General features: G+C 31.9%; 2 protein-coding genes and 1 non-coding gene across 3 annotated transcripts in view; 2 read left to right on the forward strand and 1 right to left on the reverse strand.

Moving 5' to 3' along the window:
* Positions 1-1,012: 1,012 nt before the first annotated feature.
* Trnat-agu lies at positions 1,013-1,086 on the reverse strand. The gene has a single exon. It is a non-coding gene; the product is annotated as a tRNA-Thr (tRNA).
* A 6,115-nt stretch (positions 1,087-7,201) lies between these two features.
* On the forward strand, positions 7,202-10,955 carry LOC106708351 (tRNA pseudouridine(38/39) synthase; the record flags this gene model as incomplete). The annotated part of the gene is made up of 9 exons (XM_014499843.2): positions 7,202-7,341; positions 7,408-7,538; positions 7,747-7,948; positions 8,137-8,306; positions 8,530-8,738; positions 9,018-9,165; positions 9,651-9,803; positions 10,199-10,371; positions 10,918-10,955. Coding segments are annotated over exons 1-9 (1,299 nt in total), but the record flags the coding sequence as incomplete, so codon positions are not given.
* A 655-nt stretch (positions 10,956-11,610) lies between these two features.
* Positions 11,611-16,318, forward strand: part of LOC106708252 (Krueppel-like factor 5) — a 34,944-nt gene continuing 30,236 nt past the window's right edge. The window contains exons 1-3 of the mRNA XM_045682486.1: positions 11,611-12,077; positions 12,907-13,178; positions 15,467-15,522. Of these exons, the coding sequence (XP_045538442.1) occupies positions 15,511-15,522 (12 nt within the window). The 5' untranslated portion in view covers positions 11,611-12,077; positions 12,907-13,178; positions 15,467-15,510. The remainder of the gene's footprint in view (positions 12,078-12,906; positions 13,179-15,466; positions 15,523-16,318) is intronic.

Below are 16,318 nucleotides of genomic sequence, written 5' to 3' on the forward strand. Positions count from 1 at the left end.
ATCATTAAAAAAAACGAGATAATATTATACAATAAAGTTACGTTACCTTCGTCGAATTTGCGATAGAATTAACGTTAAATTTAGCGTAAACATTGCGGCAATGCTATTCCAATTGGAAACAATATAACGAGTGTAATTTCATTGTTGTGAGAGATGTTGACAAATTTACGTACTTATATTGGAGTGAAATATGCAAATATAATTTTGTATCCCGGTAATACTACTTCATTACAACACATTGGTGGTAGATATATCTATATATATAAAAGAAAGTTGTTAGTTACACTATTTATAACTCAAGAACGGCTGAATCGATTTGACTGAAAATTGGTGGGCAGGTAGCTTAGAACCAGGAAACATAGGATAATTTTTACCCCGTTTTCTAATTTTTATTCCGCGCGGACGGAGTCGCAGGTAAAAGCTAGTAAGATATAATGTAAAGGCGAAGATTTCCTTCCAATTTCGGTGAAACGTCATTAGACGTTTAAAATGCATATTTTTCTAAAACTTGTTATATAGAAATACATAAGTCCTAAATTATAGTTATGATGTCGATCCTAAGAGGGAGGTAAAATAATTCTATGGCTACATAAAGATTTTGCCTATCAATACAAAAAATCGTATTTATCACAATATCAAAACCACTTAAGAATAAATAAAAACATTGACATTTACGTGTTGTTATTAACATATATACAGGGTTGAATTTTAAGTTGATATCATCCGGAAATCATTATCAGTGATAATTAACAATTTGCCGTACAAAATACATAAATGATCATGACCTTTATAATATAGTCGATACATATGACCCCGTCAGCAGAAACTTCACATCCTGAACTTAATTTCTCAAGATACTTTATAAATGGTTTCCCGGTATACTATATTTAAGCAATTGCTCTCAATAAGGAATCACTGTGACCGCCCAAGGTTACAAGAACGAGCCTACTTGACAGAGGGAATACTACAAATCACCAAGATAAAAACATACAAAAAGTATTCGACATAGGTCAGGCCCCGACGAGATTCGAACTCGTGATCTCCTGTTTACTAGACAGGCGCTTTAACCAACTAAGCCACGGCGCCGATGCACAATCTTGCGAAATATTTGATTGTGGATTAACTTGCAATGTATAATTTTCTTATATTTAGTAAGTAGTGGTAGTAATTGATTATTTTCCATAACCGTAACGTCTGGGTTGTAATAAATGAAAACAATTAAAGAAAGAGTGAAGAGAAATCCGCGTACATTTTTTTTCAAACAACAATCAGCGAAACCGGTCAGCAGATTGCACGATGGAAAGTGGTCACACCGTAGACTTGAAGAATTTAAAAACGACATATACACACAGGGTTACGATAATAAACTTTTCTTATTCCGTTTTTATTTATAGTGATTATTAAATAAAACACAAATAGAAATTTTTTCAATCGTCACAGATGCCATGTTAATCTTTTCTATATCTCCCATACATCGTTTAGTATAATTTATAAACAGAAACATGTAATCTTAGGCTAATTTTGTTCTTAATAAATAAATGAATCCTTTAGTATATACTAACCATATATAACTCTAGTAACACTGTCATAGTAACACTAGTTTACATCAATTTTTATTAGAATTGCCATATCCTTGAATAATAAAAATACTTAACGGATAATTTATCCTATCTCAGCTGAAGCGACTGTGCACGAAAACATATTTACAGTCCATTAGTAAATGTCAATCATAAGTATCGACCAGATATTTGGTGACATATGGTACTCACTATAATGATACGCATACAATATTGAGTCAATACATGATTGGGTCATCACATAATTGCACAAAAAAGAATCGATCTTGGTATTGCTTGACTGATGACAAGAATGTAGGAAGTAACATTGACAACTCATATAAACAGATCTAAGGCCGTTGCCGCGATGTATTCATTGTCAAGATATTTATTTTGAAGCTGCGCGATTTGAATGACTAATAACACAATCTTGAAAGACCATACATGAATCTACAAATAAATAATTTCATTTGAATTGATTCGTTTTAATACCAACATAAAATGAAACAAACAATATTTTAATTAACCGACTGTGATAGCAAGCAATATGTTTCTAATGTAAGACATGAAATATAATCTTGTGAGAAATGTCAGTAAAAACGGATCCAACAAACGTGTGAATCCAGACACATTCGTTGATATACAACAAGTCAACCAAATAAAAGACAAAATATCTCTATTCGATAAATAAATGTGCAATAAACTGTGCAATAGATTAAACGATAAGTTTTGAAACAAGGGATAAAGATTCCTTCTTCTTTAGGTCAGGAGTCTTAGATTAATCTTCCCACATTTAAAAGATTATGACCTAATTTATTTAATCCCTGTAAGCTTAGACCGTATTGAATAAAGAAACCAGATAAGATACATCCGCCGTAAAAAGATTATGTTAAAACTCCGTTTTTCAGAATTAGGTTACTATTACAAAATATTCATTTATTAGTCGCTGGCCAATCATATTATGCTTTTAACACAATATAACAAAATTTTAGTCCTCTTTCCCTCCCCCCCCCCCCCACTTTTTCCTATTAGAAGAGGATGGGAAGGGGAAGTGGATTTGGCGTAAGAGAGGACGCATAGGAAAGGAAAATATCCTCTTTCTGTGCGTCCCCTTCTCCGTTGATTAAAGAAAGGCAACGCATCTGCATTTGCGGATGTCTATGGGCAACAGTCGCGTCGCTATTTCGGCGAATTCAGGTGGCCGTTTGCTCGTTTGCCACCTTTTGATATAGAAAAAACCTTGAAATCTTGTATTTGCGTATCGACTTAATATCACGTTAAATCTACTTTAAGTTAATAGAAGAGAATAACTATTAGTATATGTTAATGTTGATGCATTAAAAGGAATCTACAAAGTATTTAAATAAGACAAATTGTCTGAGTAACAATATGTGAAATGATCGACGACTAGTTCATGTTTGGAGAGTTTTACAATTTCCGCGCTGGTTGACGACTTAATTATGCGGTCGCGCACGAGATGGTGCTCAGTTTCACGCTTACCACTAACAACATAGTTTCAATGATATGGTTTTTGTCTTAATACGTATAACTTGGTAACTATTGTATGGTGAACATCTTATAAATACTAGACGTATATAGGTACAAATTCATTCAATTTCTAGCATTGGACTAATATAAATCGTTGATTCAATATCGATTTCGTTCAAATGAACCTTAAGTCGTGAATCCTTACGCATATATTTTATATGAATATGAGGATTTATTGAATAGTTAATGAGATAAATTTAATAACAGCAAAAAATTTAGAATCAAAAGGTTTCTTATAACGTGGTATAGTTACAAACAAGTCATCTTTTGTTTCTTAGTTGAATATGCTTAATGGAAAATGGAGATATTACGCAACTACGAGTATTTGCAAGTTCGCATGTCTATAATTGACTTAATAGCTCGTAGTTAATAAAACTTTGTTATTATGAACATAAATGTCTTGGTCAAAGTGTAATTACTTACTACAGTGTTACAGGTGTCGGAATCATGATATGATAATAGGAGACAAAGCCAAGGTAAGGCCTTGTAATGACGAAAACGCATAACCTGGACCAGGTTACATACAGAAGTTTTGTATAAAATCCGAAACAGAGTACATTGGATAAAATAACGTTAGATCTACTCTTAACTCTTAAGTACGAGAATTTACATAGCTATCATATTTTTATATATGATAATTGAAAATTTCACAAACTTTAACATATCAATTTAGAAATATCGAATAAATTATATATTTAAAATAAAAGCATTATGATGACATCAATACAAATATGACCTAGGCAAGAGCATTGTCGGTCTTTCCCATCACATGTGGGGCAATTGACCTCCAATGTTCGGTTTCGTAAGACCAAGTGTCTCCAACTCCGGACTCCAACCGGATGGAGGTCAGTCGCGCAACTACGACCTCAACTCGTACGTGTATCACTTTACACGCCAGTCACGAGATATGGATACGTGGTAGGGCCAACGCTGATAGAAAGCTACGGCCATCGCTAATTTTATTAGTATGAATTTAATTGTTGCATAGATCAAATTGATGTATCAAAATATAAGATTGTGCCACTATATATAAGATACTATTTATAAATAATACAACAACAATAAAGTAAAATTATTTAATTACAACAAAATCTGTGGACTCGACTAGGTATAAAGAGAGTTTGAAACAATTGAATATTACTGGTTGTAATTCATTAATAAGGACATACTGAATGCATTCTGATCAAGTTTTGTTTACGCGTCTTGTAAGAACAACTTTCCATTTCATACAGTCTAGACGTAATCGACTTGGATTATATCACAAATGTTTATATTTAAACATAATTACACGTGTGTTCTGTTTTTCATTACATTGTGGATTTGTATTTTGTACCATATTGTGAGAACCGCCGATTAAAATGTCATTAGAAACAGAAAACGACTGTGAAAGAGAAACTTTTCTTTTGATGGCTGATCAACTAGCGCTTCTTTATTGTAACGGGGAAATAATTTAAAACTTAACTACCGAGAATGTTACATTCACATTTTGCCGAACGAAATTTTAACGGTGACCTAAAAACCAGTTTACTTGAAATCTAACGATTTCTTCAGTCACATTTTTCCAGTAGCACTAATTTTTTATAACCCGATGAATCATATGACGTCATAAAATCTTAGTCAGGTTTAACGCTTTGACTTAGTTAAGAATATTACGTGTTAGTGCGGCAACCGAGTAACGCAACGCCTTTCGTAACAGCAGTAATGACTATTTTAATCTACTTCTATCTACAAATACAGGAAATATGTAGCTGTCCTCAAATAAGACAGTTTTTGGAAACATGTTAACACGGCATGTTTTTTATTTATTTATATCGTAGCAATAAAACATTTACAAATCATTTAACATGTTGCTATTCAAAAATTTAGAAAAAAATCGCATGTTCACATAAAATTAAATTTAGCTACACTTTTTCAAAGAAGTTTATCGTAATAAAGGATAATGAATATGAATGACTTTAAAGTTAAAAACCTAACCTAACCTTTTAAATTAACACGGTACATTTACATGAAATATGAAAAACTATGTAACTAATTCATAAAGTCTTCGCACAATGCATAAATAGACAAATCTTGTGAATATAATACAATATGACCTTCTACACAACCAAATTGTCGGTTTTGTGACGCCAGTCAGGTCTCAATAAATTTGAAAAGATTAATAAAATCATTGCAAATATACATAACACAACTACAGTTAATACTATTGACCTACATTTCTTTATTGCTATATAATATACTGGATACCCTTCACATGAGTTTTCCATTTCAGGTTCAATGATAAACCTCGCATACTTATACTAAGTAATTGCATTACGACTTAATTTTTTTGGTACATTTTAATATTAATTGCGCGGAATTTAAAAGTAACATAATATTTTAAAAACTGGTACTGTCGCAAAAAATATTTTAAGCGAAGCGGTGAAAAAATATTAATGATCGAGGAAAACATTTATCTCCTTATCTAAATAATAAATAAATTATAATTTTAATTCCGCAAGCAACTTATAAATATGTCCAAGGACAGAAAACTCAGTGCGTTTTTTACTAACAGCACTGATCTCTATTATATGTATAGGTCTGCTTCTAAATGACGACTTATGCTTCATTCCGACTTAAACTCGTCTGTTGATATTTCGTACGTTGGTTCGAATTAGCTATAAAATGCTAACGTCAGCACCAAAATGGCGAAAATCAAATAGGCACAAAATACCACGTCTTGTAGCCTGCCTATCTATAGAGGTTAGTGATACACTACCTACGCTTACCTTAGCTAATAAGCGACTAATATGAGAAAATAAGGTAAACAAGAAAAATAACAGTGCAGGTGATATTGGACGCGGGTCAAGTCCTTAGACCGTCATCAGACTTAACAGAGCAATAACATATTTTATAGCATATAGTCGCAATGCATTCGATAAGGGCAACATTGTATTAAATTACTTAAGATAATCTTATAGGGCTCTAAGATTGCCAGCGCTTATGTTATACCAATCAATGTTCACGTGCCTACAAGCAGGACTAAACGTGTGTAAATCAGCTCTGAACGGGTTCAAAAGTTTCGGTCACATAGACATGAACTGTTGAGCTGAGGCTCAATAATTAAATTTGGCGCATCGCCATGTACTGCCTATGTGAGCCGAAGAGCTGCCAGGTGATTCGCAGTCCGCAGCTCGAAACGCAAATTATAATATACAGATTGAGCTGACCTGCGAGTCGGTTCACTGATCTACTTCACACGTTTGAACCCGAACTGGGGTAGTTTATTTTAGTTGAGCTAGCCATGACCATGACTGTGCAGGACATGACTGAATACTTTAAAACAGGACCACTACACTATTTGCAAATATGGGATTACAGTCGGCAGTTATTTTTCTAAACAGCTGTAAAAACTACATTATGCTTGCTTAAGAAATCTTTGTAATGAAACTCACCTGCAGCGACGAAAATTCTGGTAAATATTTCAATAGTATATTTTTTTTATTTCTCTAAACACAAAGTCTATTTTTTTAAATACATTTATCAAACGACAATTCACACTTTAAAAATTTACACGACATTTACCGAAGGATTCTGACAACTGTCAAAATGTTGGCGCCACTTTTCATTATTTTTCGTTTTCGACGAACAACGCGGTTTAATATCTGAGCAGCAGCTAAACTTAAGTCTGTCTATACGAAAGTTATAACTCGCACTTATACAAAGAAACTTAAATTTAAATATAATTCAAATAGTGAACGTCTCTTCATCTTCATATAATAATCAGACCAAAAGTTGAGTGTTGTTTTAACTTGTAAACAGATAATTTTTAACGTTGCTTTAACAAAATAGTTTGATATCGTCCGAGATTTGAGTGCGTTCACTTGTAAATTACTTGATCAATCATACAATAATCATCAACTAAAAATCTACCTACATTTTTTTTGTAAAATATATTTAAAAAAAATTAAAACGGCGACATCTATAATTTAAAAAAGAATCTTAATCAAATTGTTAAAACAATTAGCCCAAACGATTACAGATATGTTTCAATAGATGGCACTTAGCTTTAAATGTTTTCACAGTGTGTCAGTGACAGATATATCAGATAATACCAAAATATACAAACCAAACCAAATTGGAATCTTGTTGTTTTAGAATAAACCTAACAAAAAAGTATTTCTTAATGGCTAAACTTCCGCCAAAGGAGAAGAAAACAAAAAACATAACCCGTGAAGAACTTCTTAATTTGGATAAAAATGTTAGATTGTTTTTAAGCAACATAACCTATCAGAAATCTTGTGCTTATATTATTTCCTGTTTTTAGGACTTAGTTGATAAAATAATACAATTAGAAGCTCATAATTCACAATTGAAAAATATTATAAGCAAGAGAGGCAATGGAGATGAGATGATTTCTAGTGCAGAAGTTAACAAAAAGCAATTTGATTTTAAAAAGTAAGATAATATTCTTTTTTTTTAAATTCAATAACTGATCTTTATTGTATTAATTTTATATGTATTTCATATATCTTATTCAAAATTCTCGATGTGTTTATCACAGTGATTCCTAAACATTTTTTTCACTCCTTTCATAATAAATAATAACTTTGAAAACCACTGATTATACACAATAAATAATAACTTAGTAATTACAAAATTTCAGATGTCACTTCAGGAGAGTACTTTTAAGAATATTATATTTTGGTTGGAACTACCAAGGTCTGGCAGTGCAGGAGGATACAACACAAACAATAGAACATCATTTGTTTCATGCTCTGACTAAGTCATGTTTAATAGAAAATCGAGAATCATCTCAGTATCATAGGTGTGGACGAACTGATAAAGGTGTCAGTGCTTTCGGTCAGGTAATATTACAACTTCTTAGCCGACTTCATTTATATTCTATTTGGTAAAATAAAGATATTTTAAGTATATGATATGTATATTGGAGACTACAGAAAGATAAAAGGCAAAGTTTGCTTCAAAATCCAATAAATTTAATAAAACAATATGCTATGTAAAAAGTAAATCAGTCAAAAAACTTATTTTTCAGGTCATATCAATATCCCTTAGAAGCAAGCATTCTTCGGACCAACAGAATACTCCAGAGTCCATAAATTCAGAGTTGCCATACTGCAAGACTTTGAACCGCCTTCTGCCAAAAGACATTCGTGCGGTAGCATGGATGCCAATACCTGATGATAAACCTGATTACAGTGCCAGGTAACATAATATTATTGCCTTATTGCCTTCCCACCCTGTTTTATATTTAAAAGGATGGTGAGATAAATTTGCTTAGGAGGAATAAAAGGAAAAATAACCCTTTTTCTCTACAACATCCTCACATTTTATACAAGTTAAACAACTTGTGTACAACTAACTCTGCCATTACATAGTTCCCTTTTGATCTTTAATAATTAATTATATTTTTATCTTCCTTAAACAGGTTTGATTGCAAGAAACGTCAGTACAAATATTACTTCCCACGATCAAATCTCGATTTAGACAAGATGAAAGAAGCCTGCCATAGTATCATTGGTTTGAAAGATTTCCGAAATCTGTGCAAAATGGATGTTGGAAATGGTGTTACAGAATTTTATCGAGAGATATTTAAAGCTAATATTATTCCCATGGATAATAATGACAAAGATAAACGTAAGTATGAAATGGCTAGGCCTAATTTTAGTTCTGTTTCGGAGGTGGATTTAATGGAGGAGGAGATGCATAGGAAAGTTAAATATTCTCTTTTTGTGCGTCTCCTCCTTCGTCGATTGAGGGTAGGCAACGCATCTGCAATTGCGAATGTCTATGGGCAGCGGTCCCTTCGCCATTTCGGCGAATACATATAGCCACTTGCTCTTTTGCCACCTTGTAATAAAAAAAAAATTATGCTATTTTTTTAACTTGTATAATTTTTTTGATTTTGAATTATAGCTACATCTATGTACTGTCTGCAAATAGAAGGAAACGCTTTTCTTTGGCATCAAATAAGATGTATTATGGGCTTATTACTGCTCATTGGGGAAGGTAATGAAGAACCAGATGTTATTTCCAAATTATTGGATGTTGAAAACTATCCAAGGTCTGTAAAATCTTACTAAGATAATAAATGGATGTATGTATGGATGTTTGTTAGAAGGTATCTCCGGAATGGCTGCATAGATATAATTGAAATTTGGTACAAATGTGGGATCTAGTCTGAAAGAACACATAGGCACACACAACATACTAATTTAGTTTTTTTTAATTACGCGCGGACGGAGTCACGGGGGGCGACTGCTATTTTTTTTTTAATTCGAAAGTAATATGCCATCATGAAATTAACATTTGTAATGATTTTCACAATTTTGTTATTTTTTGCAGTCAATGTAACAAGTTCATCAATATTAATTTGGTATTAATTTATTGAAATTTTAATAAACTAAAAAAGAAAAAGAAAGTTTTATTGAAAACATTTTTTTTAGAAAAAATGTTGACTGAATGGTTAAGGAACGCATTGACAATACATTGATTTTTAATTTTTATTATTATAAATTGTAAGTATATTTATATAGTGGAATGTTTTAGAAAACCACAATACAACATGGCGTTGGATCTTCCATTGAATCTATATAACTGTTCCTATGATTTAGAGGACTCCAATGAATGGATTTACGATTTTAATGAACTCAAGTCTGTTATAAAAATTCTGCAAAGCGATTGGACAATACATAGTATAAAGTAAGTATTGCTTTCAATGATTGTTGAAAAAAATATTATTAAAATTCTGAAAAACAGTAAGTTTTGGAAGAACTAAAAAATAAAATAAAAAAACTCAGTAATTCCAAAATATTTCAGATAAAAACATTTCTCCATACAAAAGTACATGACATTAGCTACCCTTATGATACAAAATTACTTCATTATACAATTTCATTAAGTTTTGACGAAATAATTTAAAATATTAAATAGCGCAATGGCCGCAATGTATGGCAAATTTTTGTATTTTAAAAAAAGGTGGGAAAGAAACAAGCGGTCACCTGATTTGTCGAAATAGCGATGCACTGCCCATAGACATCCACAATTTGAAGTTTGTGACGTTCATTGTCAAAATATAATATATGTACTTTTTACAGGTCAACTATGATTATTGATACTCTTAGGCAATTAGAGCTTGAATATAGTAAATTAAGTGAAAAAAAGGAAGAAGATATTAATAAGAAAGCTAAAGTGTTGGCTTACACTGACTGTTTACTGCAAGGCGTTAAATCGAAGGTTTACACACCTTTACTAAAGAGAGAAACATGTAGTAAGTCTAATTATTCTCTATTTAATATGTTAAGCTAATCCATACATCTATATCAGTGGTCACATCATACCATTATGTGGAATACCTAAATCTATCACAGCTTTAACAGTGGTAGACGCCAGCAACAACAACATCCGTTGCACGAATTGGACGGATCGACGGGTGAAATACCACGACCACACAGAAGACAGGCGCGAAGTGGAAGCAATTCCGCGTTTCGTCTGATGAGTGTGGTGCCGGAGGCCTAATTTTAGTCCTCTTTCCCTTCCCACCCTTTTCTTATTAGGAAAGGATGGGAAGGGGAAGTGGATTTGGCGGAAGAGGGGACGCATAGGAAGGAGAAATAACCTCTTTCAGTGCTTTTCCGTTGATTTAAGGTAGGCAACGCCTCTGCATTTTCCGAGCCGATGTCTATGGGCAACGGTCGCCTCGCTATTTCAGCGAATCCAGGTGGCCGTTTGCTAGTTTGTCACCTTTTGATATAAAAAAAAGCTTCGTATGAATAGTTACTTTAATGATTACAAGATAAGGTATTTTTCTTTTCAGCAAGTTTAGAAGAAAAAATAGAATACTATAAGAAGAAAAGAAAACTTAATTCTGAATAAAAATATACACCAGTAATCAAAATTGATTATAATATATACTTAGATAAGCATTAAAAGATTATTTTTATTTGCCTTTTTCTTTTAAATCAGGGAATGGGATATTTTTTTGAAATTATTAAACTGTACGTGTACAAACGCAGCCTTGCGGACAAACAAAAAATATTTTTTTTCGTTATTAGCAATGCAAATACATAATGTGTTCGAAATTTGAATATTTTTTCAAAATATACTTAATAAATATTTTTTTAATTACAAATAACATAAGAGCTTCCCGGTCTGTTTCTTCATCTACTTCCTCAGTCCTTCATTCAATCTCATTTAAATTAAAAATATTTGAAGTGCGTTTATTCTCGAATTTTAGTCACAAATGAACCTTGGCAAAAGATGGCGTTAGCATAGCATATTTTAACATTCAGAAGCAAATGGAAATAAACAAAGTACTCTTCTTAGTTTGTTTTATTAATTCTTGGTACTTGAAAAGACAGCATGTAATTTGTAATACAAACGTTTGTAGTTTTGTTTCTAGACCGAAAAATAAAATACAGAAAAACTGTTGTTACGAGTGTACTCATAAAAATAAGAGTATTTTAAAATCTATAATTACTCTTTTAATTATTATGGCATTGTATCTGTATTGTGCTTAGCCCCTGACTACTACGCGCGTAAACCGGCCAAGCGAGTGGGTGCAATTGCCGTAATATACTATCGTACTGTACCTGACTGTACTACCTATGCAGTGTTAGAAGGCCGCCGCGGCGGTATAGCGGTGTTTTTAAGTTAAATTGCACTCAATACAATTGCACACTATAAACAAAACTTCCCGGTATTAAATATTTCCAGCACTAAAAAAATTTCTTGAATTTATCAACGTTCCGTTTCGTCTATTTTTTTGACGCAAAGTTTTCTCTGTAAATCACTTGTGCCAGTTTGACAGTTCAATAAAAATATTTACGTGACGTATGGGACTGTATTTTTTCAATGAATGACGCTGGTTTTTGGTGGTTAAATGTTACAAAAAGTAACATTAAAAGTGGATTAGCTAAATTATGTGAAATACGTGGCAAAGGTTTCATTGCAACCTTTATAATAACATAAAATCAGGTACGTAACAAAAATATCTTTTGATATAAGTGCTTAGAAACTTGAGTATTATTAAAGTAACTTATCTAAAATATTCAAGATATCCAAATTGGAATAATTCTGAAACCAAAGACCTCAAATAAAAGAAATTGTTTAATTAAATAAACTCTTCTAGTCCTTATTTTTCAAGTAATGTTGTTGTATTCTTATTTTGAATTATAAAAGATCCTAATAATGATATCGAAAGTTTATTATAATTATTCAGAACTTACAGATAAAAATGTCTGCTCAATGCAATGCTTCACATCATAATATCAGTAGTGTATTACCGTTCATTGTGCCATCTCTTTGTCCATTAAAAGTATAGAACACATCTGCAATCTTTTAAATTATTAAAGATGTCTATGGGCATTCGTTATAATTTTACTGGGTGACCTGGGTGTCTTACTATAACCATGCTATCATAAGCTTGTATTACTACTGTTGTTGCCAATGTATCGCCTCCAAAACCTCCTCAAGACAGCAAATGGTCATATCAAGTAAATTGTGAGTTTAAACAACAATACATTGTGGATTTAAGATATCTAGAATCATAAACAACGACTTTTGTGCAGTGACATTAACCCATCAAATGAAGAGTTACATCTCTCAAGAGGGTAAAGTGTATTTTGTAGGTAATATGACTTCATCTTATTCTCATAAAGGATTTACTATTGAAATGATACTGTTTGCTTGCATAAGTGTAATTTATAATTGTCTACCTTTTATATTCTTCTATACTAATGAATGTTTTATGTGTGTTGTCCTTACATGTTAAGTTTTTGTATTAATAATGTTTTCTTTGTTACAGATAAACCTTTGCCAAACATTAAGTATGGAACACAGAAGATAATATTGAATAATTCCCTCTAAATATCATGATATCTTGATTATGTGACTTAAGTTCTTTTAGTTTCCCCTTAATAATTAATTTAATGTTTTAATTTTTAGTCATAATGTGAGGGTAGATTTATATTTAGTTAAATAAGGCCAGTATTAGATATAGTTTTTTTTTTAAGTTAGAATTAAATATGAGTGAATTTTACTTCTGCACTGCTCAAGATTCAACATACTTTTCACATTGTAAGTATATTTTTTGTTATTAAAAAAAAGAATTAGAAGAAAATTAACACATTCACTGCCACCGATTCGAATTTGGATTTGGAAATTATAGTGGTATTGCATGTGTTAAAATGACCATTGTCTTTTTTATCAAACAATGATATATTCACCAAAGAGGATGGTTGTCTTTGAAATTCAATGTGAAGAAATTATTTACTACCTTGAATCCAGTCCTATAGCTGAATAACTTCTATACATGGAAAAACAATCTAACCATATAAGATTTATTCACAAAGTGACATGAACCATTTTTACCATTTAAAACGTAAATGTTGAAAAAGAAATCCTATGTTATTGAAATAAGGTGTATTTTTGAGGCACATAAATCTTTAATACTAAGTTAGTATAGTTATATAAGATAGTATAGTAAGTTATGTATAGTTGTTACTTAAAGGTGTGAAGTTTTTAAGTATTACATATTTGAAGTGGAAGAATGTTGCTTTGGACACTTTAAGTTGCAGCATTTTGTAAGATTCAATCAAAGAATGTTGCTTTTCCATTCTTGCATTGTATTTTCCTTGTTCAGTCGAAATTACACAGTTTTTATTTTTATTACATCTTTTACACCTATAAAGATAATTCAACTCAAATTAAAACTCAACTTATCGTATGTTTATTTAATGAAAAATACTCAGAAAATATTGTAATCACTGAAAAATTGCATCTATTTCCTTTGAACTAACCAAGCGTTTTTTTGTGAATGAAAACCCGTTATAAAGGCGTTTACAGTAATATCCATTTCATTACAGTTGCAAAACTAATTCCTGTAAACTCATTATCGTAGCCGAGGATTTAATTACGCAAATCGGATTTTATTCATTAGATACTAGCTGTCGCCTGCGACTCTGTCCACGCGATATTAAAAAAAAATATAAATTACTTATGTGTTTTACCAGAATATGTTCTACAACTGTGCCAAATTTCGTCAAGTCCGTTGAGCCGTCCTGGAGATACTTTCAAACAAACACCAATCCATCCATCTAAACATTCGCATTTATAATTAGTAAGATTATATAGACCAGGATCTACTAAATATCAGATGAAACTCGTATCTTACATTGTCACACACGGAAATACGTTTGAGGAGCTATCATTTTATGTTGACTCACTTTTAATACGTGTGGTAATTCAACGATTTGCTTTGCCAATGTCGACTGCAACATTGTATTATTGTGATTCGTAAATCTTGTCTTGCATTCGATTTTATTCTATGATCTAAGTAAAGTTTGCTTACTTATTTTTACAAATAAGCTGCATCATTTTGTTTGGAAAAAAAATTGTGGAGGCAAAAGTAACTGTTGCAAGAATGTTTATCAGGAAAACTACGTGACAGATGAAGTACTTGGAGTACACAGGAATTGAATTACTATACAACTAGCTGTTGCCCACGACTCTGTCCACGCGAATTAAAAAAAAAACGACTTAATTAGTAGCTTGCTATGTTCTTCTTGACTATGTCCTACATCTATGCCAAATTTTAGCGATATTCCTTAAGCTTTTCGGGAGAAACCTTCTAACAAACATCCATCCATCTATCTAAATATTTACATTTATAATGTTAGTAAGACTAGGATAAAATTTATAATAAAACTATCTTTAGTTTAGTCTATAATCAAGTCAAATATAATAAAACCGGGGCCATCCATATAGTGACATATTGACCACGAGTTGTCCTTGGTAAATTGAAACCTCTGTCACTCACATACCTACGTAAATTCTATAAGCAACTACTATTATAGTAAATAGCTCCTAACTTACTAAACCCATTAAGGATTATTTCTACGGCTTCCGAAACATACAAAATGGAGTGCAAAAGTTTCTTTCAAGTGAGTTATACGTCATTAATCGTTGGTTTACTGCGTTTTAAAAATAACTTTATTAAACAACCTAAAATAATATTATTGAACCATTAAAAGCTATTTAATATTTTTAATGAAACGGAAATTCCTTAATTTACATGTTTTTACAAATATTCATTAACATGTTCGCTGCTAGAAAATTACCATCATCCTTTTTTAAAGCGTATATTCATAAAATATTCAAAATGAAGTTTAGTTCACATCCATAAGACGCATGTACGTATTTGGAGATTGATAAATTTCGTGAACCTTTTATTTGACACCTCTGTCTACACTTTAAGTGTGTTATACTTTAAAAGAAGTTCTTCTTTTACTGTATTAAAGCTTTTTTTATTTTCCAATTAATTAATTTAAAATACGTGTAGATAAAAATTTTGTTTTTGTTCACAGTATACACAAGCACATGACTGTGGGGACCAGCAAAAAGGCGCTTAATGGTTTACATGGTAAGTAGATTATTGTATTTGAACGTAGTCAAAATTACCATATCAATGTAACCTTACCATACCTCATCAAAGACGGTTAAGTACGTAAACAGTTTAGGAGAGCTCCGCCCCTAGCGGTTTTACTAGAGTTAAAGGCCAATGAGGTCTGGGCCTAAAACGACCTGAAATTAGGAGCTATGAGGCCAATATGGCAAGAAAAACACATTTATGATACTAGGTATCGTACACGAACAATGCAAACAGCGAAAGGGGTGGTTGTTACCACAGGACATAAGGTGACCGGATGTGTAAATTTGTCACCCCACTATCTTTTTTAATCACCATACCGAAAAAGTTTGAATAACCATAGCGAAATAAGTAGTTAAGCATCATTTTTTGTCCTTTATTGCCTTTGTAGGTTAATTTTGAATAACCGAGTCGGTATTAAATGATTACAATTTTTCTGAGTAAGGTCAAAAAAGAGGTCACGACGTGATTCCATTAATCAAATGCCGTATTTCGCCACACCCGTACGTAAGGCGCATCTTAAGGCGTAGCTGTAAGTAATCTTAGTTATAAATCATTCGTAGCTTATTTGTTTTATGTATAAGGTATACATCAACTAAGTTTGGCAAATATTTTATAAAAGATCCGCTGACAACCCGGCTTATGTACAGTACTGTAAAAAATTTACAGTACATATAATTTTCACGTTTGTTCATACGTTATAAAATTTCAGATTTGAAGACATGTAGGCTATACAATCGAATTTATTGTTTGTACTAACGTTTGCTAGGTACTTTATCAGCGCCTAATA

This window comes from Papilio machaon, chromosome 19 (genome assembly GCF_912999745.1).
Source record: "Papilio machaon chromosome 19, ilPapMach1.1, whole genome shotgun sequence".
Classification (NCBI taxonomy): Eukaryota; Metazoa; Arthropoda; class Insecta; order Lepidoptera; family Papilionidae; genus Papilio; species Papilio machaon.